We start from the raw sequence: 25,156 nt of genomic DNA on the forward strand, positions 1-25,156 counted from the left end.
GTATTCTCCAGCCACACGGCAAAGACCAGTCTGGTGAACCTGCACCACGAAGCTTCTGAAGAGCAGCTCAGCCTGCCTCACACCTGGCTCCACCCCCGGGGGCCAGACGGAGGCAGAATCTGAATCTGCAGAGAAACAGGTTATTTATTCTGCTCTGACTGGTGATAAATGGCTGCTGGGGGCGATTCCTTGGATAAAACAATGAATGGACAGAAACAGGCTCTAGGTCTATGTAGAGAACCGAGGAAAATACCAGTAACTGGAACCACATTATCCTCACAACAGTGCTGGAAATCCCAGTTTCAACCAGGAGGAAGGGACCTTTGGTAACATACATTTAACAGAAATCTCAACACAAAACAACAGCCTCATGCCCAGAAGGGAAAACAAGCTGGCATCAGAGGCATGTAGTGGGAAGGTCCGTCAGTCACCAACATCGTACGACACAGCAGGTGCGGCGCCCTGCATTACCGATGGAAAGGAAGGGCACGCGGCCTGGAAGATGCACTCCTGCAGAACAGATACTATAACCATGTGCAAAAGCCAGTCCCAAACCCCCCCCCCCCCCAACTATCTGATGTTACGAACAGCTCGTAAGAACATGATTTGATTAAAACAAAACTCACAGATGAAGTTACAAGACAAAGGTATTTTTTAAACGAGTAGCTGGAACTGATAAATGAATTTGAAACAAAAGGGGACAGAAGATAACTGGTTAAAATCAAAGTAATGGCATAATGGGAAAATCCAAGGATCGCAATAAAAGCATATTAAAAAGGCAGGAGTCTGAAGCAGAGAAAAATCGGTCACTACAGAAACTTAAAAATAATCCAACATGAGGTAATGACTGTTCCTGAGGTAGAAAACTAAGGAAAAGATTTTAAAGGAATTTTTGTCCTTTTCCATTTTAATCCAGTAGCAAACATGGATGGGGCCCAGATCAAAAAGCAGGTTAGTCACTGGTTTCCTGTCACCAACCACAAGGATCCACTTCCTTCTGGAGCAGTCACTTCTGTCTCCCTCCAGTGAGCCCCAAGTGTCCTCTTATACCTGGATTCTTGCCAAGCCGACAAACCCCTGTGCTGCCCTCCCCACCTCCAGTGACTTGTTCAAATCATCCCCTCCATCTGGAAAACCCACCTTTAACTTCACCCTCCTGCATGCCCCTGACTTCCAAACCAGTATCCATAATTTCCAGGGACCCTCCTATGATGAGGTCACAACTGTTACCCCACATACCAGAACTTGGGAATACACATTCATGTCCAGCTGCTGTCTTTTATTCAGTCTTGGTGTTCCTGCTTTTTAACAACTGGTTTTGATGAGTGCTCAAAAACTCAACCTACTGATCCAGAGCAAGTGACAGTTTTAAAATGTAGAAGCAGGACCCTAAATCAGTGACCCTAAATGACCATGGGAGGCAGTACGTCACCTCAACTAGTGACTGAACCTTGCCAACCACCCAGCGTCCGCGTCGAAAAAACTACTGTCTGCTGAGCATCCAGAAACGTTTTCGGAAAGGTTGTGTCACCATGATATTCACACGTTTGGGGGACCCGGGACAGTATGTTCTCAAGTCACACGAGATGAGGGGCCCTAAAAAAGTTACCTGACCTTCGAGGTCCAGGGTCTAAACATCTCTTTCCTTGAATATTTACAAACAGGACAAACTCCCTGTAAGAAAGGACTGCCACCTAAAGCTATCTATAACCAAGACGGCACGTGAGGGAGAATGCAGGCAGTTTTATAGTTCCTGTGTGCTCATGTACACAGGGGATTATCCTAAACGTGTTTTTCCAGTCCTGAGGCAAGGCTCCTGTTAAAATTCCTATTCCTCAAATTCCTATGAACTAATATGGGCCACACAGTAAGAATCCCAGGGCAAATAATACAGTATTCTACTGGCTGTGCCATTTAGACTGATTGTATTTTGAATGCCCCTTTTATAATGCAGACAGTCTCCACATAAAAAACTACGTGCTATCTCCACATATTAAGCTAGGACTTGACGTAAGTAGACCATTTATCCCACCCCTCCTCCCAGGATTCTTTTTCCTGTCCCATAAGATCATCTTACCTCAAAGTACATCCCGGGACTAAATGGGAAACAGGTAATATTTCTCTCTTCTTCTCCCCAGGACTCGTGAAGAAAAGAATTTCTTACAAATGCTTTAATATTCAGGCGTGGGTTCAAGTGGAGAGCAATATCCTTGGATTTTCCTGATATTAGGTCAACATTAAAGCTTTTGAGAGAATAAAAAAAAAAAACCCTAATTAACCAAGTAGAAGGAAGTGCAGTTTCTGCCATTTTAAGAATCAGAATTGAACTCTGATCACGACACAAAACACATGTATGCACACAGACAGGAATGCAGATGAAGGTAAAATTTTAAAATCAGTTATCGCTCCACTGATAAAAATATAAAAAAATTTATAGTTTTTTAGCCTCAGTGTTGAGGCCACAGGTCTGGTTGGGAAGCAGCTGAAGAGCAAGTAAACCACATGCCTATTACTTTAGGCTGCAGGGGGATGGGGTCCTCGCAAGTGTTCTTGCAAATGTACTATTTTCTAGGAAATAGTTAATTTCAAGCTTTCAGAAGTCTGAACATCTCTAGGAAAGGTAGTTAAGTCACATGTGGTGAGGGGCCCTAACCAACGTTACCTGACCTCGCAGCTGCCCTGGAGTTCTACAAGGCAGGCGGGGGTGGGGACAAAAATGCCACCCTCTTGTCTGGCCACAAAAAGCCTAGCTCAGAACACTGGGCCTGAGTCCTGGTTCTGCCCCAACCAGCCGTAGACAGTCTGGTTAGCGGCGTGACTTCGAAGCTCTTGCTCTGATGGTCTCGGCTTCCAGGTGAGGACTGGGACACGGCTCCCGCCTGTCCCACAAGACTGTCTTGGGGTCTAAGGCAACAAGAGAGACACGTGCAAACTCTTCGCACCATTAGTGGTAACAACGGTACTGACCCTTTGGCATTTGTATTCACTTCTCCTTTAATGACGACAGTTCGTCCAGGGCCCATCGAGGAGTTCAACCTCGCAACGAATGGCAGAGTCTGTAAAGAGACCACAGTCGGCACCAGGAAGCCTGCAGAAAGGGGTCTCGTGGGACAAGTGTCCGAAGATACATTTTAACGTTTAAAGGCCATGACCCTGTAAAACCCCAGTGGTTGGCACTGCCTGGCTCACAGCAGAGACTCGCCAAAAACGGTTCACGCGATGAAATGGGTTAACGGGACACGGGACCTGCCTGCGTTGGGGACTGCAGCTGGGCCACACGTCCTGCCTGAGGGGAGACGTTAAGGAAGCACACTCCTGGCTCAGAGACTACGCCCGGCCAACTCTTATCTGTCCAGGATCAGCACAGAAGTGCAAAGTGGCTCCTGTGGGTTTCTACTGAGGGTGGAAGTTACATATACCAGCTAATTAAAACTTAATTTGTTAAACAGAATTAAGAAAATTTTTGGCTCTTCAAACCTTTGACAAACAGTTGGTAGGTAGTATTTTGGCGCAAGTCAAACTGTGATTGGCAGTCGAACCTTTGCTCTTGGTGTAGACAGTTCTGGGTACGATTTTAGAAATGTCTCCTCTATTACTAGGCTGTTGGGGAAACAGTTCTGCAATAAGGTGTGGAAAAAATGAAGCTGGCTTCCAAGGTTTAAACTATTCATTTCCTGGGCGATTCTATAAAACATTCCATATATTATAATCTAGGCAAAAATACTTACAAACTGTGATGTGCCAGACTTTTGTACCTATTGGAAGAGAAAGTCAAAATGAAGACATTTGAAAGGGAAAAATTACAACACGAGCAGTCAGATCTTACTGGTTGAAATGGCCAGAGCCTGGGGTAGTAGCACCCGCTTGGCCTTGGATGTGACACACAGCGGCCTATGCTTTCTGACAGGTGTGGTATCAGGCTGTGAAGGGTGCTCAGGCTGGGAACACGGTCTGATAGTCCTACAGTCCTAGGACCACACATGAACTTTACACATGTTTTACTTGTTCTTTCCAAGGGGCTCCCAAAATGCTGAGATTATATTCTCTGAGGTCACATGCTCTGAGATCAGTAAGATGTAACTTTTTCCATTAATGACAAAGACTCAGTGTTTAGACTGTACTTGTTACTACAGGGGAGAAGATACATGTGGAAGTTTGCTTCCCAATGCGCCAACTGTGTTCAACATTTATAAATACTGTGAGACAGTTTACTCAACAGTTAAGAGAGAGGTTTTTTACAGAAGAACGGTGGGTGGTGGTCACAGACACTGATGGCTCAACCATCTGCGAAACTTCCAGTGCCTGGTCCCACAGAAGTAGATGCCTTAGTCTGCAAATGATTACTCCCACCTTCTTGATATTAAAAACAATTTTTCACAAGTTAAAAACATAACTTTGGGGGGCACCTGGATGGCTCAGCCGGTTAAGCGTCCGACTTCGGCTCTGGTCATGATCTCACGGTTCATGAGTTCAAGCCCCACGTCAGCTCTGTGCTGACAGCTCAGAGCCTGGAGCCTGCTTCGGATTCTGTGTTTCCCTCTCTCTCTGCCCCTCCCCAGCTTGGCGTCTGGCTCTCTCAAAAATGAACACTAAGAAAAAAAATTTTTTAACATAACTTTTAAAAACTCAGCCTGCCTGCCACCTGATTTACTTGACAACTAAAAGAGCATTTTTAAACTGGTGGTTATTTAAAAGATTGAATATTTACATTTTCTTTACTTATCTCTGTCAGTTCCAGAGTAGACGTCTGGGTACTTCTTAAATCCTAAAGATAAGATTAATTTTTGACATCTGTCAGAATTCTAAATATAACCTCCCTTACATCTCAAAAAGAATTACAAATAGTGTTAAACGTGAAAATAGGCTTGAGAATCATGATCCAAAAATGCACTTAACATTAGGGTCCTCTGCCCCCTTATCAGATGGACAGACCTCAAAGAGCCTAAGAACGAGTGTCAAGAGGAATGTGACAAATGGGCACAGCTGCTGAGACTGCACACTGCTAGAATCTTCTTGAAGGGCAAGCTAGCAGTATCTGTCATAACTTAAAATGCAAATACCCTCTCAAGACATTCCGCTTCTAGGAAGTGATCTCAGGAGAAATCCTCCACTGTTCACCTGTGTCAGGGAATTAGCCCCTGTTCCAAAGGGTTTTGTTTTGTAATTACTGTTTGGGGTTTTTTATTGTTGTTGTCAGAACCATACTAGATTTAAGATCCTACGGACATTAGAGCGCTAAATGGCGCACTACTAGTCTGAAAGCTTTGTTTCTAGGAAATTAACATACTCATGATGGAGACATTTATAGTATTTTTATCTTAAAGGAAGATGTTAATTAAAGATACTTGCTACCATTTCATCAGAAAACATCATCAAAGACCCCAAGCTATGGAAGGGTACTCACCGAGCTGAAGCTAAAACCAACTGAGTGAATATTCACTTTGCCATAAATGCCCAGAGTGTCTATCTTCTCCGGGCTAATCCTGTGGGCATAGAGCAGGATGTGTTTCCCATTTACCGCCACCTAGATGGACACAGAACACCCCGCCACCCCCAGAAAAAAAAAGTTAATATGTTAACGTGTCCAAATTTAAATCCCGTTTCCTTGGGTTTCATTTTATACCTCTTCCCCCAGGTCTGCACATTACACGTCTGATCAAACTGTGACTGAAAGCATCCATAACACTAGCAGTGGTTCTTAACTTCCTTTGAGCTCTGATCTGATTAGTCACCATGGACCCTCTCCCTCCACACCAATTAGGCATTCATGAATATATTACATGCATGTGTGCACCGACACGGGTACAGGAAGCATCCGGGGTTCAGCGGTTCCCCGGATGCACTAGGCCTGTGAACCCAGGTTAGCAATCTGCCCGGCAAGCTTGCCCACCTGCTCTCCTTGAGGACCACACTCTAAGGAAGAGGACGCTGCACGTGGCAGGCTTTCAGTAAATATTTGTTGAATCCTGAACGAACGGACACGGGCAAGCTACTCAATTTATCTGCGATTCCTGCTTAGAGCAGGACAAAGCTCTTCCTGAAGAAAGGGGCTGCTGTTGTGATCAAGTCACTCCCGTGAGTGCCCGCAGCACATAACCCTGTCCTTCCCTCCCAAATAGGGAATGTGGGGAAAACAAGCAGGATACGAAACGGTCTCGGACATCAAGGAGCTTAAAATCCCCTTGGCACGTAAAATAAACACAGGAAAACACACAACAGGACAGGAACAAGGGTTTTAGAGGAGGATACAGGTACAAGCACCCAAGAAGCCAGGGAAGGGAGGGAAGAATGGAGTCCGAGCCTGAGATGGGAGGTTTTCACGCTAGAGAGCGAATCTCTCTCTAGTCTGGGGGGTTCGAGGTTCTACGGGGCTTGCGGGCAGGTGCATCCAAAGCTCCAGGGCCACCCTCTCCATCACACGTACGCACTATAAGCACTGTGTCTAGACCGCTCGATGAGGCCAGCGGTGGGACTTCTAACAACTCGGGATCTAGAATCTCACGATCCTGAAGGACTTGTGGCAGGATTCCCCATTGATCTGTTAGTTCCAGATTCCCAACCCCCGCCCCGGGTGACGGTGACCACAGTTTACTCTCCCACAATTTATACAGCTCTGCGCCAATTCAGAAGTAAGCTCGGCTGTGCAGCAGAAATGCCACACACAAAGAGGTCTGGAGGCCCCGGCCCCACAATTCCAGATGCCACGAGGCGCAGGCAGAAGCTGCGCCCCAGCTCACACTTAGGTACCCTCCGTGCCCCTACTTCAGGGCAAAACAATAAAGCCACTCTTTCTCTAGACTTAAGTAACGTAAGGGCGGGTTCGCCAACGTGCAAGCCTGCCTTGGGTGCCACTTCTCATTACCTTCATTCTCCCAAACCCACCTGGAACTTGTCTTTCAACGCCATAATCACAATTTCAAAAGATTTTTCTTTCTTGAAAGGCGTGTCGTAGGTGATCTCCTCCCATCCCCATTTTTCATTTTTCAGAGTATTGCAGACGATGCAGTCGGACCACTTGAAGCGGGGATTGAAATGAAAGGCCACGTCGGCGCGGGGCTTCACGCTGCTGCCGCACTGCAGATCCACCTGGAACCTGCAGGAGTGAGGAGGAGTGAGGAGGGAGGGTCGTGGGCAGCCAGGGGGTGGGCTGCAGGTGGAGGCCTGGCGAGCTGAGTGACCCGCGACTCACCCCCGCGCACCCACCCAGCTACCCAGAGCATGGAAGTGAGGGCCGGGCTTCTAGCTGCCGCGAGCCAGGAGAAACAGGAAGGACCTCGCCCTGGGGACAGCAGAACGGTGACCCCGAAGCCTGCTTCTCTAGATGACAGTCACCTGGAAATGTCTGGGCTTTCTCCTTCAGAGTTCACTTTCACTTATTTAAACCACTGTTACCCGGGCATCAGCCACAGAGAGCTGGCCCGGCCCTGACACCGCCTAGTCCACAATTTGTGCCCAAAGCGAGCCTCTGACAAAACAGCCCGAAATCGATCTTCAGAGATGCCATGGGGACCTCGTCCCTGGCGTCTGACCACAGTCCCTGTCATTAACCGTGTATCTGATCATATTCCAACCACACTTCGAACAATAAAATGAAAAACTCAAGTTTTTTGATTTCGGTCTTCATTCCAGTCTCCTCGGCACCTTGGCCTCAAGAGTATCAAAATGGTCTCCCCACATCAGTTTCTGTGGTTCTTCCACAGTCACGAGAAGACAGCGTAGTCACTTCCTCCATCTCACACCATGGTTTTTACCTGTCCGAATCACAAGGAACATGCCCACGTATCACAATCAAAGTTCCAGGCTCCAACTGCTCAGGAATCGTCCCGACATAGGGGATTACCTAGGAAAAATGATTGTAACAAATGTACGTTTACATAAACAAAACGGAAAGACTACATTTTGAAAGTCTGCATACAAATCTGCTCAGAATCTAGCATTTTCCAAATCACTGTTCAAACAGCTGAGATAGTGACAATATCTATACACCTGAGTTCTGTGGGAAAAGACACGGCAAAAGTTCACAGAACATTTTATTTGGCCGAGGGCTTTGTGAAATAAGATACTTAATAGGACAATTATGATCTAGAAAAAACAACTTGCTGGAAGTCAGGTCCCCTCCCCCTCCCCTTTTCCTAACATTCCATGGATGATCCGGACGGCAGGACCGAGACCACACCAGGTCCCTTGCCCACACTGATGGAGACCGGGACACTCACCGGCCGCTTGTAGAGGGGCACCAGGTGAGCCCCTCCCCCACACCTGGGATGGGGGTGTCTAATCCCTGCCAGGCCTCCCGCCCACAGCTCACCGGCCCTGCTGGAAACCAGAACCACGAGACCTCAGGGATGACCCTGGGCGCCTGTGGCCTCCCCGGACGCAGCAGCACCCCCCCCCCTCACCCCCACCCCGTGGCCTGACCCGGTCCCGGGCTTGGGTTCGACACGGTATCCGTGTCTCCTCTTGCCCCCTCATCACCCGGAGCCCCACCTCTTTGTCTGGGGCCGGACGCACCATCAGATCCCCTTCCGCAGGGGTGACCCCACCACGCGCCCCGTCCACCGGCTGCGTCCGCGGCATCACAACCCCCACCCTCTTCCCCTCGGGAGCGTCGGAGCAAGCCAAGCCAGCCGGACCCCATCAGACCTCCCGCCAAGCTCCCCCGAGTTGTGTCACGCATGCTAAAACCTCTCCAAGGTAGCCCTTGGTCGCCAAGAGCTGAGGCCTAAAACAAGAGAGGGCACATCCAAGTGGTTGCGGATTGGTCGCTCCTAAGCTGAAATTCTCGCCTCAAGCGCGGTCTCCTCCGTGGAGCCCTTTCCGGACCCTGGGCCGTGGCACCGTACACCCCGCCCGGCCCGGGAGCTGCACGGGGCGGGCCGGCTCCTTTACATCCCCAGGACCGAGGTCAGACGAACGCGCTCCCGCCAGCCCGGTGCCGGGGTTCTGGCAGCCCCACACGCAGGACGAGCAGCGCGGGTCGTGGCCTTAACCGACGAGCAGAGATGAACGGAAACCGGAAGTAACCGAGGCCGGCGGGCATCTGGCATCACGGCAGACGCGGCGGGCAGGGCGGCTGGGATGAGCAGCGCCCGTCACACCCAAGAACACCCCCCAGATGTGCACGGTGTGGCCGCAGCCGCCCGTCAAAGCCGTGGGTTTTGTGCAGGGAACGTGCAAGGCCCTCCGCTCGCACACTGATCTTCCGGGCCACGGCGGATTCCCTTCCTCAGCGTAAGTCTCTTAATAAACGGAGACCTGCTTTTGTAGCTTCAAGTCTTACGCCTATTCAAATTCTACTGATGCAGAATGTTTAACAATGCAAAAATGTTAGGGACAGTATTAGTGAGAAAAGAGCCTACAAAACTATACACGGTTTGATCCCAACTAAGTTAATAATAAACATCAAAAAAATAAGCCAAAAATGTTAATAGTTTTCTCATTGAGGCGGGATTGTGGTTTTCATCATGTATTTTTATATTTTCCCGAAAATAAGCGTTTATATCTTTATAACCGCAAGTTTTGTTGCATAATTTTAGGGTTCGAAAGGGCTTTCTGAGGCCACTAATCTATTCCCATCACTGCTAATACGTTCTTTGCGATCGTTACTCAGTCGTTCCAGTCTAAGAAACAACAGCGCTGAACAGTTTAGTCACTTGCTGTTTTCGGCATCTGGACGAACGCTTTCCGCTTGGGAGAGCCCCCTAAATGATGTAACCCTCGAGGGACCTGGGCCACGTAACACAAAATGCCCTGCAGCCCACAGACTCAACTCAAAACTGCTCCTGTGAAAAGCGAGAAGGGCATGATTTGGTAGGCAACTTCAAGCTTTGATGCTTCGCAAAGAATTTATGTGGAAAAAAATTAAAACACAGTTGCGATCGCTCTGGAGACGACACCAGGAGCTTAAGCCCCACTCGTTGAGTGTAGTGTTTTCTCCCAAAACATCCTGACTCATCCCGCTTCGCCTGTTTCAGGGCGACTTATTCAGCGTCTGCTCCACCCGACGGTCGTGGGTGGACTCCAGCTAGAAAGACGCACGACGGCCCCTCCGTGAGGCGCTTCTAGTACAGCCGGGAAGAAGTCAGATACCCGTGGAAGGAGTAGAGGAGAAACATGACCCTCTGGCTGTTCAGAATCACAGTCTCCTTCCACGCCTGGAAGATCCTCTCCACCTGGCGAACATCCGGCCTCACCCAGACTGCAGCGAGCCGCAAGAGTGTACGACGAAACCCCGTCACTCAGCAGCCCCGCCTCAGGCTCGAAGTTGGAGCCAGGGCCAAGAAGCCGCCATGAGGCGGCGGCGTTCGCTCCGCCAGCGGGCAGCGGCCACGCGCAGGCGCAGTGGAGGCGCTGGCGGTGTTGCCAGTACCACCTGTGTCCAGGGGTGGCGCCAGAGGTCTCGGCGGAAACACTTCAGGCGGGACTTTGGACGCTGTCCGTGACCGGGCCTTGCCAAGTCCGGTTCTTCAAACCTACCAGCGATCCGGAGAACCACGCGGTATCATTTGATAAATCTTAGTTTAGCAATTAATAAATTAATCATCTCTGCTTAGAGACTGGCTTTTATGCTCGCAACTACAAACCACGACCGACTCAACGGCTTAAAATACGGGGTGGTAAGCCAGTGCCAAATCAGAGCTTCAGAAAAGTGTATAAAGAGTTCCGAGCTGCCCAGAGACACTTTATGGTGGAGGTGTGATTTGAGCTGGGAGCTTGGGAGGAGAAAGCCAGTTCGGGTAGAAATGTCCATTTACAAAAGCAGAGAGGCAGGAAAAGATAAAACATGTCTGCTAGAGAGTAAGCAGCAAGGGAGCAGTGCCAGACAGGCAGGGTCAGATTTTAGAGCGCTACAACGAGGGGAACCTGTGTGGCTCAACTGGTTAAGCGTCGGACTCTTAATTTCCGCTCAGGTCATGATCTCCCGGTTCGTGGGCTCGAGCCCCGCCCCAGGCTCTGCGCTGACAGGGGTGGAGCCTGCTTGGGATCCTCTCTCTCTCTCTCTCTCTCTCTCTCTCTCTCTCTCTGCCCCTCCCCTCCCCCACGCACACTCTCTCTCTAAACATGAAAACAATTTTTTTAAATATGTTAAAAACAAAAAGGATGATATAATGAAAACGGGGTTTAAGAACAACAGTCCAGGAGGGTAAAAATGTGCCCGAGGGCAGGGGTTATCTGGGAGACTGGCTACTTGCAGGAAGCCTGGCATAAGGAGAAAATATAATCCAGGCTGATGGAAGCAGACACCAGCGGGGAGAGGAAGAGCGAGGTACGAGAAGTATTTCAAAGGAAACCATCTATATCGGGCCACCAACTAAAATGGTGAAACTGGGGAGGAAACGGATTCAGAAGGATGATGAGGAGTTTAGTTCTGAACGCTTCCCGTGCGACGGCTCAGCAGGACATCTAAGAAAGAGCCCGTATGACTGAACAGAGTGGGAGATTCAGCACAAGTTAAGTGAAGGGCCAGAACTCATCTCTAAAGTCAGAGCAGAGGTGATTATTAAAGATATCCAGGTAGATAAACTGAGAGGAAGGAAAAGTCAGGGGCAAAGCCTCGATGGGTTTGTAAAGCGAGGGAGTGTGCAGAAAAGGGAACAAAGCAGAACTGACTGCTGTCCTTGAAAGGTGGCCTCCTTACGAGGTTGGCCCTTGGCTGGTGTCTAGGAACTTGGATTTGGGGACAGCACCCACCACCCACACGGAAAAGGGCGGTCTCCTGTTCGCCAACTGTGTGCAAACAATCCAGTTTATGCTAAAAACCTGCTCCCCTTCCAGGAGTCTGGAATTTCGGTACGTGCTAGGCAGAAGCAGTCTGCGAGACCGGCCCCAGATATGATCTCCCGGCAGGGAGTCTCTGATGAGCTTCCCCGGTAGGCGACGTTTCACATGCACCGTGACAGCTTGCGGCTGGGGGATTTAAGTCCATCTTGGGTGACTCCACTGAGAGAGGACCCATGGGACCTTGCGCCTGGTCCCCCTCAGACTTTGCCCCAGGTGCCTCTCCCTTTATGACTTTGCTATCACTTCACTACAGTAAGTGGCAGCCGTGAGCAGGACTGTGCCAGTGAATCATCACAATGGGGTGTGTGTCGGAGACTTTGATGCAGCCAATGAGAGAGAAAGGAGAGAACGATCGATTGGTCAGGCTGGACAGTCATATCAAGGAAGTCCTTTCGATACGGAAGACTGTCAACATCTCGGACACGGAAAAATACAGAAGATTAAAAAAAGATAATGAAATGGCAATCATATCTTTTGGCCCAGTGATTCCGCTTTTACAGATTTATCCTATAAAATACTGGCACGTATGCTTAAAGACGCATATACTGGGATGTACATCACAGCACTACATACAATCACAAAAGGAAACAGTCCTTTAATGGAGACTGGTTAAAGGAGTTAGAGTATATCCATACAGTGGCCCAATTATGCAGCCATGAAAATAAGTGAGAAGCTGTAAGTGTGCCAGTTTCTCCAAAATGTATCAAATGGAAAAAAGCCGCAAACACAGCAGTTTATATACAGGCATACCTCGGAGATATCGTGGGTTCAGTTTCTAAACCGCTTCAATAAAGTGAACACTGCAATAAAGCTATTCAGATAAATTTTTTGGTTTCCCAGTGCATAAAAAAGTTGTTTCGGGGTATCCAGGTGGCTCAGTCAGTTACGCGTCTTTTGATTTCAGCTTGTGTCATGTTCTTGCAGTTCGTGGGTTCGAGCCCCACATCGGGCTCTGAGCTGACTGCACAGAGTCTGCTTGGGATTCTCTCTCTCATCTCCCTGCCCCTCCCCTGCTTGTGCATGCTCTCTCTCTCTCTCTCTCTCTCTCAAAATAAACTTAAAAAAAAAGTTACGGTTACATTATACTGCTGTCTGTTAAGTGTGCAATAGCATTATATCTTTAAAAAAGTGCATTCCTTAACTTAAAAATATTGCTTAGGGGCGCCTGGGTGGCGCAGTCGGTTAAGCGTCCGACTTCAGCCAGGTCACGATCTCGCGGTCCGGGAGTTCGAGCCCCGCGTCGGGCTCTGGGCTGATGGCTCAGAGCCTGGAGCCTGTTTCCCATTCTGTGTCTCCCTCTCTCTCTGCCCCTCCCCCGTTCATGCTCTGTCTCTCTCTGTCCCAAAAATAAATAAACGTTGAAAAAAAATATATATATATTGCTTAAAAAAGCAAACCATCATCTGAGCTTTCAGGAAGCTGTAATCACCGATCGCCATAACAAATATGATAATAATGAAAAAGTCTGAAATATTGCCAGAATCTCCAAACTGTGACACAGAGACGTGAAGAGAGCAAAAGAGAGCAAATGCTGTTGGAAAAGCGGGCGGCCACGAGCCCTCGCTCTGTGCGAAGCACTCGGCAAAACGGGGGGTCCTGTTGTACGACCCAGATGCGGAGGCAAACAGATCTATGAAGTGATACACACAACACGCATGCTCGGACACTACGTGTGTTCTCAGGAAGGATCTGCAAAACGTGCTGAATGTGACTGCCCTCAGGGAGGGGAACTGAGCACAGGGTAGATGGCAATTTTATGTTCGTGAAACCCTCAAATACTCTTTGAATTCTTACAAATGGTTTACGCATACTCTCTTCAGATTTTTTTTTTAATTTTTTTTTTTCAACGTTTATTTATTTTGGGGACAGAGAGACAGAGCATGAACGGGGGAGGGGCAGAGAGAGAGGGAGACACAGAATCGGAAACAGGCTCCAGGCTCTGAGCCATCAGCCCAGAGCCCGACCCGGGGCTCGAACTCACGGGCAGCGAGATCGTGACCTGGCTGAAGTCGGACGCTTAACCGACTGCGCCACCCAGGCGCCCTCTCTTCAGATTTTAAAAACGATGATAAAGGAAAAGCCACTGACGTTTGACACAAATGAAAGGAAATTCTGAACGCAGCTTCTGTTCAAACTATGCGGGGCTTGGCGGCACGGGAACAGCAGAAGTTAAACAGCAGAAAGACACGGACAGAAACGGAAACAAACCCAAGAGAGGGGAGCTGATCCAGGGAGGAAGACATGACTTTGGTTTTGAACTAAGTCTAAGAAGCGGGAGCCTCAGGTAAAAGGCCGGAACAATTTATACACTGTGTACACGCTCAAAAGGTCTGACGATGATCAGGAAAGACACAAAGAGAAAGCAAAAGACACGACTAGTGAAGACAAGAAAGAAATTAAGAAAGAGTTGAAAAAAATTTAAGAAAGAGTAAAAAAACAACAAAAACAAAAACCAGAGGGCAGAGCTGTGGTGAGGACATCAAGTGCTCAGAAACAGACGCTGACGCTCTCAGGACCGGGACCAGCAAGGGAAGAACAAGGGAACAGAGGCTGGAAGGGACCTCGGAGGTTAAAAGATTTTACTGTTTTGTTCTAAGGTCAAATGGTAAGGGACAAAGGATGTCAGGTCAAATGGGAAGGGACAAAGGAGAAAAAGGTAACATGGAAGCGAGCTTCCGAAGGAGAGCGGAATGGTGAGCTTTTGAGCGCCAGGTGGAACGAATGGTTACAAGTGGCCTATTAACTCACAACAGCCAATCTGAGCCGCTGCTAAAATTCCTAAGATTTTAAGGTAATCAGCCGGGATACTGTACAAGCTAGCCTTCGAAAACACTACCTTCTTGCGTTATGGTTATTTTGTTAGCGATCAGTCAAAACCCTGAGGGAGAGCTGGAGCCGAGTGTGCGTGCTCAGCGCTGCGAGTATTTAAGAAGTGAAATTTAAAGACAGAGCTCAATGTCATTTTTGCTATTAAGTTCAATCTTTCTACCTCCATCCTTTTCTGCTTGTGAGAAGAGACTATACATATACATATATATACGCACATATGCTACCTGCCAAAATTATTTGCTTTGGGACACTGTCACCACGAACCATGCTCAGAACGGCAGCAAGGCCTTCTGGGAGCCCTGGCTGCATTTCCTGCCCTGGGGCAGCACCACTTCCCCAGGCCCTTCCTCAGGAAATGAACGTCAGCGTCGATGTGTTTCAACCCTAGAGCTGCCTGTGCTAACCCCAGAAAATCGGGAACTGTCCGTGTGCTCGCATCAAGATGCGCGTGCACCTTAACCTGCAAAACTGCTTTCGGAGTAACGTTCACAGAAGTCATCTTACTGAAGCTCAGAACTGAGGAGTGTAACCTGACCATCCCTCCCCCTCCAGGCCGGAGCCAACACGGTACTTCAGTCACCCTTGACAGGCAGCATTTTTTTTTTTTTTAATCTTTGCAGAAAGTCAGTCTACAACCTTGAGATGTTTTGAACTCTGGGATCCAGAAAAGCATTTTAAATGTCTCACTGACTTCAAATGCAGTAAGTCTTCCTTTTGAAGCCAGTACTATTTAAGGCTATTTCTTCTAAAACTGAGTTTTGCTTGATGTGGCGATGGTACCTCATTCTGCACAATGACGTCAAAGCTTAGGTTAAGAAAAAGAGTTACAACTACAAAGTAAATAACAGGAAAATGAGACAGGGTCAGGGTCATGCTTCGGGGACCCTCACCGTCCCTCTCTTGCCCACAAGTCTCTGGGGACAGGGGGTTATTTAAAAAAAAAAAAAAAAAAAGTAACTCTATCTTGGACCTAAATTCAGGATCCAGCTTCATGTATGTGGAAACTAGACATTTCTAAAGACTCTTAATCACCACGTAAAACTAAAACCAGTTCATTATTTCCAAGGACGTACGCTGAAAGTTCCAGCAACTGCAGTCCCTGGGGCCCTTGAACCACAAGACCCTCATTCTTCTCTTTCTCCATCTTGCCACTAGCTCTTGGCCTTTTCCCTGCTCAAGTACGAAGCAGTATTTGAAAGGCAAGGGAAAAGCTGAGACATTTACTTCTCGTGACCAGGGTCTAATTAAGAAAGAAAATTAAAAACTTTTAGAGCAATGAATCCATTTTCCTTTAAAATATTGTCTTGTGATGATCTTCCCAGCACCAAAGTCAGCTTCCCTCCACCAGACCCCATGCTCTCCATTCAGAACACGTTCTCACCACCCTGTACGGTCACTGTGACTTTGTCCTCCACCAGACCGAGGTCCGAGGGCCGTATCTGTTTTTCGGTCAGCAACCGGCACGGTCCCTCTCACACAGTGGGTACTTTCCATACACGTTCACTGAATTTGAGGGTCTCCCCTCCCCAGGAATGGATAATTACTATCCAATTGGATTTGCTCTACATCCTGCCACAGACAAAAAGTGATTTCATCGGAATCAGTTACCGGGTTATAGATGACATTCTGCAGGTTGTTTAGGGACAACATCATTCTTTTCCACCTTATCGTTGATTGAGGTCTCTATTCTACGTATGATCGAAGGTTTTAAGACTTCTCAGATTGAATCGGAGGCACCTGTCCTGTGTAAAATCAAAACAGAGGGAAAGAAAAATTAGCATGCATCGTTTTTCTTCATATCATAACTGTCTCCAAGTTTAAGTTATATTAGTTTACTGGTAGTTACCAAATAACAGGTTGCTATTACCATCAACGATCTGACCCCCATTCTTCCCTCGTGTACTTACACGCCAAACAATTTGGGATTATCAGCAGGAAACAGGAAACAGTGACTTAAAATATACATTAGTAGAGGAGAGGGCTCAAAATGGCCACACGGGAAGATCCTGAGCTCACCCCCTCCCACGGACACAGCGACTCTACTGCTACACATGGACTACCTCCTTTTCAAGGGGACCTGGGATCTGGATGAACAGAGCCTCCGCAAGAAGAGGCAGAGATACAGCCTCACAAATGGAAAAACCACACCCCAGGCAACGGCATTCCACAGTCCAGACAGATCTCAAAGGCATGGAAATTTTCCCAGAGGAGTCAGATTCAAGCTCACATCAGGCACCCCAACCAACCCTTCCATCCTGCACAGATGGCCCAGCCCCCAAAACAGCTGGCTTTCAGAACCAACAGGGCATCACCCATGAAAACTATAGAACTATAGGGGAAGGAAAACCCATTCTTGAAGGGACTGTGTGAAGACTCCCTCGGCCCAGAAACCAGTACAAAAATACCAGACCAAAAAACACACAGACCAGAGGTGAAGGAGACCCACTTATTAACCCCGGAGCACCTGCGAGAGAAGCTAGGACAGCTGGGCCTCTCCCCGGGAACCGAGACACCGGCGGCAGTCATTTGGCTCTCTCATTCTGCCATGCTGATCCTGGTGGACGCCATTTTGGAATCCGCTTTCTAGACTGCTCATGTCAGGGGGTGCACACTGCTGAGAGCCCCACATAACCTTACGTCTCAGCATGGCCTTGCTGCCAACACGACAGCAACCCTGCCCAGCAGAGCAACCTGAAGCGGTTCAGCCAGGCCCAACAGCCAGCGGGGCAGGAGGCCAGCCCTGCCCACCAGAGCACGTACACGGCCGCAGCCCTGCCGCAGGGGAGAACCCTGGAGCAGCTGGCTCTGGTGGCCAAGGGGGAGCGCGTGTCTGTGCCCCATAGGACATCCACATAAAGCCACTCCTTCAAGAACAAGAAGACCAGGAGACAGAGCTGAACTACTTCATACATACAAACACAGAGTTAGGCAAAACGAGACAGAACAGTATGTTCCAAACACAAGAACAAGACAAAACTTCAGAAAAAGGACAAAACAAAACAAAACAGTGTACCCAATAAAGAGTTCAAAGTCATGGTCAAAAAGATGCTTACTGAACCAGGGAGAAGAGCGAATGAACAGTGAGAACATCAGCCAAGGGAAAATGCAAGAAATTACCAAAAAACCAGAAAGGAATCTAAACATAACATGAAAGAAAGTCATAAAGTCACAAGAGAAGAGAGCAAGAGAACTGCAAAATCAACCAGAAAACCATCAACAAAATGGCAATAAATACATACCCGTCAATAATTACTTTCAAAAGGTAAATGGACTAAATGCTCATCAAAAGGCTTAGGATGGCTGAGTGGATTTCAAAACAAAACACAAAAACAAAAACACACAAGGCAGAGGACTGTGGGAAGACGGTGGAGTAGGAGGACCCTAAGTTCCCGGTGTTCCCAGATAACATTCATATCAGCATAAAACAGAAAATGGCCCAAAGGCAGAACAAACTCCACAACTAAATGAAGAAAAAAGACCACATAGAAGAGGGTAGGAAGGGTGGAGACACAGTGGAAAGCTAAACACACAGTCCAGGCGGAAGGAACCCACAGGTGCAGAGAAGGGAAACGGACTATCACACCAAGAAGACCCCACAGGGAAGACAAATCCCCGTAACATCAGGCTTTGAAAACCGGAGGGGCTAAATTTTGTGAGTTCATACAACCAGTGGGATTTAAACCTGGAATTTTAAAAATCAGTGGGCTCAGCTATGGGAAAGCCGGGAGGGAGAGAAGCTGAAACCTTGACCTTAAAGAAATGGCTCAACAAACAGCCCAGAGATACTGCCTGGATAAGCAGCAATTTGAAAAATGCCCGAGGCACATGGGAGATGTATTCACTCATCTCAGAGCACATCCAGCAGGAACAGAGATCAACAGGGTACTGCTCCAGGAGCAAAGACCCTGGTGAGCACTATTTCCCTCTCCCCACCCTGCATAAACACACAGCCACCTGTGGGAGCCAAAGCTGTGCTGACATTCACCACTTGAGTTGCTTCCACTGCTTCAGGAATCTGCCCCTTCTAGCCAGGCCTGCCTCATTCTGCTTCAGGACCTCTCCTGCGAGAAAACCAGGAGCAGGCAAACCTTGCTAACACCAGTGCCCCACCGCACCCCTCTAGCCCCCATGTTGGGGGTCCACCCCCTCCAATACGCTCTCGGCTGGAGCCCATTCAAACCAGGGCCACAAGCCTGGCCATGTGCAAGCAGCCCCAACCGGGGCCAGCACCACTCCTAGGTGACTCCCGCCCTGGGGAGAGGGGACGATAACCACACACACCAGTCTGACTGGGGACCCAGCAGTGGGCTGGGGGCAGACACCTGCTCTGACTGCAGACCCCACCCACCAACTTAAAGCTTCTCAGGGAACAACGCAGACGGCTCACCCTGAAGTTCGGAGCTACTGCATCTCTGGCAAATGCCTGCTCTGACTCAACTCAAGCCCAAGGCAGCCCGAGACTGGTCCACTAACACCACAGGGACCAAACGCTGTCCGCAACCGGCAAAGACAGCCACTGCAAATGAATGGGCTGAAGTCAAAAGTGGCTCAGCCACAACAGCAGGGTGCATGCAACACACACAGGATACCCCTCAGTGGACAGGAGCTCCTCTTCATAAAGCCATGATTTTCAAGAGCAGGAAATGCAGGTGACTTTCCTAACACAAAGAAACAGACCCAGAGAGTTAGACAAAATGAGGAGACAGATGAATATGTTCCAAACAAAAGAGTAGGACAAAACCACAGAGGAGACCTAAGCAAAAGGGAGACAAGTAATATGCCAGATAGACAATGCAAAGTAATGGCCATAAAGTACACACCTGACTTGAGGAAGAAAGTGGAGGATGTCAGTGAGACACTGAACAGAGATTAAAAAAAAAAAAAAACACACACACAAAACAATCGAAGATGAGGAACACAATAGATGAAATTAAAATACACTAATGGAATAAACAGTAGAGTACCAAAGCAGAAGAATGAATCAATGACCTAGAGGAGAGAGTAATGGAAAGTAATCAAGCTGAGCAGTTGGAAGAAACAAATTACGCAAAATGTGAACAGGGAACTCAGCGACTCCATCAAGCTCGACATTCATACTACAGGAATCCTAGAAGGAGAAGCGAGATAACAGGGGACAGAAGTGTTATTTGAAGACATAATAGCTGAAATCTTCCCAAATCCAGGAAGAAAACAGACATCCAGATCCAGGAGACACAGAGAGCCCCCAAGAAAATGAACCCAAAGTGGTCCACACCAAGACACATAGTAATTAAAATGGCACAAAAGTAGTGACAACAAGAGAATTTTAAAAGCAGCAAGAGAAAAGAAAACAGTTACATACAAGGGGAACCCCATGAGGCTATCAGCTGATCCTTCAACAGAAACCATGCAGGCCAGAAGGGAATAGAATGATATATTCAAAGTGCTGAGAGGAAATAAATCTGCAGCCAATAATACTCTATCAAGCAAGGCTATCATTCGGAATAGAAGGAGACACATGCAAGCTAAAAGTAAAGGGATGGAGAAACATCAGGCAAACAGATTTAAAAAGAAAGCCAGTGGGGCGCCTGGGTGGCGCAGTCGGTTAAGCGTCCGACTTCAGCCAGGTCACGATCTCGCCGTCTGTGAGTTCGAGCCCCGTGTCAGGCTCTGGGCTGATGGCTCAGAGCCTGGAGCCTGTTTCCGATTCTGTGTCTCCCTCTCTCTGCCCCTCCCCCATTCATGCTCTGTCTTTCTCTGTCCCCAAAATAAATAAACGTTGAAAAAAAAAAAATTAAAAAAAAAAAAAAAAAGAAAGCCAGAGTAGCAATACTTATATTGGTCAAAACAGACTTTAAAACAAAGACTACAAGAGGCAAATAAGGATACTATATAATCATAAAGGGGACAACCCAACAAGAAGATATAACAATTATAAATACTTATGCACCTGATATGGAAGCACCCAGATACATAAAACAGTTCATAACAAACATAAAGGAACTAATCAATAGTAAGTAATACAATAATAGTAGGGGACTTGAACACCCCACTCATATCAACGGACAGATAATCCAAACAGAAAATCAACAAGAGAACAGTGGCTTTGAATGACACTTTGGACCAGATGGATTTAACAGACATCAGAGCATTCCATCCTAAAACAGCAGAAAACACATTCTTTTCAAGTATACGTTCTCAACAACAGTTCGTATGTCAGGCCACAAAACAAGCATCAATGAATTAAAAAAGATCAAAATCATACCATGCAGCTTTTCTTCTAGTTTCGGTGAAACTAGAAGTTGACCACAAGAAAAAATGTGGAAAGAGCCAAATACACGAAAGTTAAAACATGCTACTAAACAATGGATGGGTCAATCAAAAAAATCAAAGAGGAAATAAAAAAATATATACATGGACACGAATGAAAATGAAAACACAACAGTCCAAAATCTTTGGGATGCAGCAAAAGCAGTTATAAAAGGGAAGTCTAGAGCAATACAGGCCTACCTCAGGAAGAAAAATCAAAAATTAAACAATCTAGGGGCACCTGGTGCCTCAGTCAGTTAACTATCCGACTTTGGCTCAGGTCATGATACTGTGGTCCATGAGTTTGAGCCCTATGTCAGGCTCTGTGCTGATAGCTCAGAGCCTGGAGCCTGCTTTGAATTCTGTGTCTCCCTCTCCCTCTCTGCCCCTCTCCCACTTGCACTTGCTCTCTCTCTGTCTCTATCAAAATAATAAATAAACATTAAAAATAAAAAAAACAAACTAAGCAATCTAACCTTAAACCTCAAGGAACTATGAAGAAAAAAAAAAACAAAACAAAACCAGCAGAAGGAAGGAAACAATAAAGATTAGAGCAGATATAAAGGATACAGAAATTTAAAAAACACAATAGAACAGATTAGTGAAACCAGGAGCTGATCTTTTCTTTGAAAAGATCAACAAAACTGATATGCCTTTACCCAGACTCATTAAATAAGTAAGACCAAAAAAATCAGAAATGAGAGAGGAGAAAGAACAACAACAGAGAAATACAAAGGATTGTAAGACAGTATTATAAAAAACTATATGCCAACAAATTAGGCAAGCTAGAAGAAATGGATAAATTCCTAGAAACACATAACCTACCTAAATTGAAGAAGAAATAGAAAATTTAAATAGATCGATTACTAGCAATGAAACTGAATCTGAAAATTAAAAATGCCCAACAAACAGAAGTCCAGGACCAAACAGCTTCGCAGGTGAATTCTACCAAACATTTAAAGAAGAGGTACTACCTATTCTCAAACTATTCCAAAAAAGATAAAAGGAAGAAAAACTTCCAAATTCATTCTATGAGGTCGGCATTATCCTGATACCAAAACCAAATAAAGACATCACAAGAAAAGAGAACTATAAGTCAGTATCTCTGATGAACACAGATGCAAAAATCTTCAACAAAACATTAGCATATCAAATCCAACAATACATTGAAAAAATCATTCATTACGATCAAATGGAACTTACTTTTGGATACAGGGGTGGTTCAATATTCCCAAGTCAATAAACATGATACACCACATCAATAAGAGAAGGATTAAAACCATACGGTAGTTTCAATGGATGCAGAAAAAATATGTGACAAAGTACAACATCCATTCATGAGAAAAACCCTCAACAAAGTAGGTTTAAATGGAACATATCTCAATATAATAAGAGCCATATATGAAAACCCACAGTTAATACCATCCTAAATGGGGAAAAACTGAAGAGGTTTTCCCCTAACGTCAGGAATAAGACAAGAATGTTCACTCTCACCACTTCTATTCAGCACAGTACTGGAAGTACTAGCCACAGCAGTCGGACAAGAAAAAAGAATAGCAGGGACCCAAGTTAGTTAATAAGACCTGTCACTACTTGCAGATGACATAATACTATGCATAGAAAACCCTAAAGACCACACCAAAGAACTACTAGAACTGCTGAAGCAATTCAGTAAGGCCACAGGATAGCAAATCAATGTACAAAAATCTACTGCATTTTTATACACTGATAATGAAACAGTAGAAAGAGAAATTAAGAAAACTCCCATTTCCAATTGCACCAAAAACAGTAAAATCTCTAAGGAATAAAGTTAACCAAGGAGGTAAAAGACTTGTACTCTGAAAACTGGTGAAAGAAACTGAAGATGGCACAAATGGAAAGACATTCCAGGCTCGTGGGTTGGAAGAACAAATGCTGTTAAAATGCTGATGCTACCGAAAAACCACGTGTATGCTACCCGAAGCAATCTACATATTCAACACAATCCCTACCAAAATAGCAACAGCATTTTTCACAGAACTATAACAGATAATCCTAAAACTTGTATGAAACCATAAAATATCCTGAATTGCTGAAGCAATCTTGAGAAGGAGAAACAAAGCCAGAGGTATCACAATTGCAGATTTCAAGTTATATTACAAAACTGCAGTATTCAAAACAATATGGTACAAAAATAGACACATAGATCAACTGTACAGAATAGAAACAGAAAATAAACCTGTGATGCTATGGTTAATTAATCTTCAGCAAATGAGGGAATAAGGAATTGGAAAAAAAAAAAAACATGCAATAAGAAAAAAACCATTCTCTTCAACATCTATATGCTGCCTACAGGAGACTCACTTAAGATCTAAAGACACACACCAACTCAAAGTGAAAGGATAGAAAATACATTCTACACAAATAGGGAAGAAAAGCAAGCTGGTACAGCAATATTTGTACCAGACAAAACAGTTTTTAAAACAAAGACTGAAACAAGAGACAAAGGAGCATTACATAATGATAAATCAACCCAACAAGAAGATGTAACAGTTATAAATATTTATTCACCCAACACAGAAGCACCTAAATATATAAAGCAAACACTAACAAACACAAGAGGATAAATTAACAGCAATACAGTTAACAGTAGGGAACTTCGACACCCCACTTACATCATTGTATAGATCATCCAGGCAGAAAATTAGTAAGTAAACACTGACCTTGAAAGGCACATTAGACCAGGTGGACAGAACAGATACATTCAGAACACCCCCTCCAAAAACAGCAGATTACAAATTCTTCTCAAGTACACATGCAAATTCTCTAGGAAAGATCACATTAGGCCACAAAATAAGTCTCAATAAATTTAAGAAGACTGAAATCATATCAAGCAACTTTTCCAACCACAGTGGAATTAGAAATCTAGAAATCAATTACAAAAAGAAAACAAAAAAAAAAAAACCCCACAAACATGTGGAGACCAAAGAACACGCTACTAAATAACCAAAGGGCCAATGAAAAAAAGTCAAAGGAGAAATAAAAAATACCTTTAAACAAATGAAAACACACCATTCTAAAATCTATGGGATGCAGCAAAACTAGTTCCAAGAGGGAAGTTCATAGCCTACCTCAAGAAAAAAGAAAAAAAAAGAAAGAAAAAGAAAAAAAAAATAAACAATCTAATCTTAAACTTCAAGGAAATAGAAAAAAAGAACACAGTACAAAATTAGTAAAAGGAAGGAAATAATAAAAATCAGAACAGAAATAAATGAATAGAGACCAAAAAAAGTAAAGATCAATGAAAGGATTCTTTGAGAAGATAAACAATACAGATAAACCTTTAACCAGACTCATCAAGAAAAAGACAGGGGCGCCTGGGTGGCTGTCAGTTGAGCGTCTGACTCCTGATTCAGGCTCAGATCATGATCCCAGGGTTGTGGGATTGAGCCCCACACTGGGCTCCACACTAAGCATAGAGCCTGCTTGGAATTCTCTCTCTCTCCCTCTGCCCCTCTCCCCTGCTAGGAAAGAAGGCAGGAAGGCAGGAAAGGAAGGGAAGGAAGGAGGGAGGGGTGGGGAGAGAGAAAGGAAGGAAGAAGACAGGGACCAAAAAATAAAATCATAAATGAAAGAGAAGTTACAACTGATATCCAGAAATACAAAGGATCATAAGACACTACTAGGAATGATCATATGCCAAAAAATTGGACAACCTACATGAAATGGATACAATCTTTCAAGACTGAATCAGGAAGAAACTGAAAACCTGAAGAAACTAATTACTAATAATGAAATTGAATCAGTAACCAAAAAACTCCTAATAGACAAAAATTCAATACTAGAAAGCTTCACAGGTGAATTCTACCAAACATTTCAAGAATTGGGGTTATTTTATTTATTTATTTATTTTGAGAGAGAGAGAGAGAGAGAGAGAGCGCGCGCGCACATGTGCAGGGGAGGGGCAGAGAGAGAGGGAGAGAGAGAATTCCAAGCAGGCTCCACACTGTCAGCACAGAGCGTAACGTGGGGCTCGATCCCACGAACCATGAGATCATAACCTGAGCCGAAATCAACAGTCAGACACTTAACCAACCAAGCCACCCAGGCACCCCAACATTTCAAGAATTGCTAAGACCTGTTCTTCTCAAACTATGCCAAAAAACTGAAGAGGAAGGAACACTTCCAAACTTATTCTACAAGGCTAACATTACCCTGATACCAAAACCATAGAAAGACGCTACACAAAAAGAGAAAATTATAGGCCAATATCCCTGAT

The 25,156-nt window shown here is 45.8% G+C and overlaps 1 protein-coding gene and 1 long non-coding RNA gene across 17 annotated transcripts in view; one reads left to right on the plus strand and one right to left on the minus strand.

The window, feature by feature from the left end:
* LGALS8 (galectin 8) overlaps nucleotides 1-25,156 on the minus strand; it is a 35,857-nt gene that overhangs the window by 1,994 nt on the left and 8,707 nt on the right. For 4 of the 16 annotated variants that reach the window (XM_043596222.1, XM_043596224.1, XM_043596228.1 and 1 more), the window contains 9 exons: nucleotides 16,219-16,352; nucleotides 7,752-7,840; nucleotides 6,883-7,093; nucleotides 5,405-5,524; nucleotides 4,709-4,765; nucleotides 3,729-3,755; nucleotides 3,478-3,600; nucleotides 2,968-3,056; nucleotides 2,078-2,243 (listed from right to left, as the gene is read on the minus strand). In XM_043596222.1, the coding sequence (XP_043452157.1) occupies nucleotides 2,078-2,243; nucleotides 2,968-3,056; nucleotides 3,478-3,600; nucleotides 3,729-3,755; nucleotides 4,709-4,765; nucleotides 5,405-5,524; nucleotides 6,883-7,093; nucleotides 7,752-7,840; nucleotides 16,219-16,263 (927 nt within the window). In that variant the 5' untranslated portion in view covers nucleotides 16,264-16,352. Of the gene's footprint in view, nucleotides 1-2,077; nucleotides 2,244-2,967; nucleotides 3,057-3,477; nucleotides 3,601-3,728; nucleotides 3,756-4,708; nucleotides 4,766-5,404; nucleotides 5,525-6,882; nucleotides 7,094-7,751; nucleotides 7,841-16,218; nucleotides 16,353-18,997; nucleotides 19,224-25,156 lie in introns of those variants that run through there. The other 12 variants (XM_043596223.1, XM_043596226.1, XM_043596229.1 and 9 more) reach the window with 7 other exon arrangements.
* Nucleotides 8,152-10,554, plus strand: LOC122492700. Its single transcript, XR_006299737.1, has 3 exons — nucleotides 8,152-8,240; nucleotides 8,532-9,231; nucleotides 9,975-10,554. It is a non-coding gene; the product is annotated as an uncharacterized LOC122492700 (long non-coding RNA).

Source organism: Prionailurus bengalensis, chromosome D2 (assembly GCF_016509475.1).
Source record: "Prionailurus bengalensis isolate Pbe53 chromosome D2, Fcat_Pben_1.1_paternal_pri, whole genome shotgun sequence".
Classification (NCBI taxonomy): domain Eukaryota; kingdom Metazoa; phylum Chordata; class Mammalia; order Carnivora; family Felidae; genus Prionailurus; species Prionailurus bengalensis.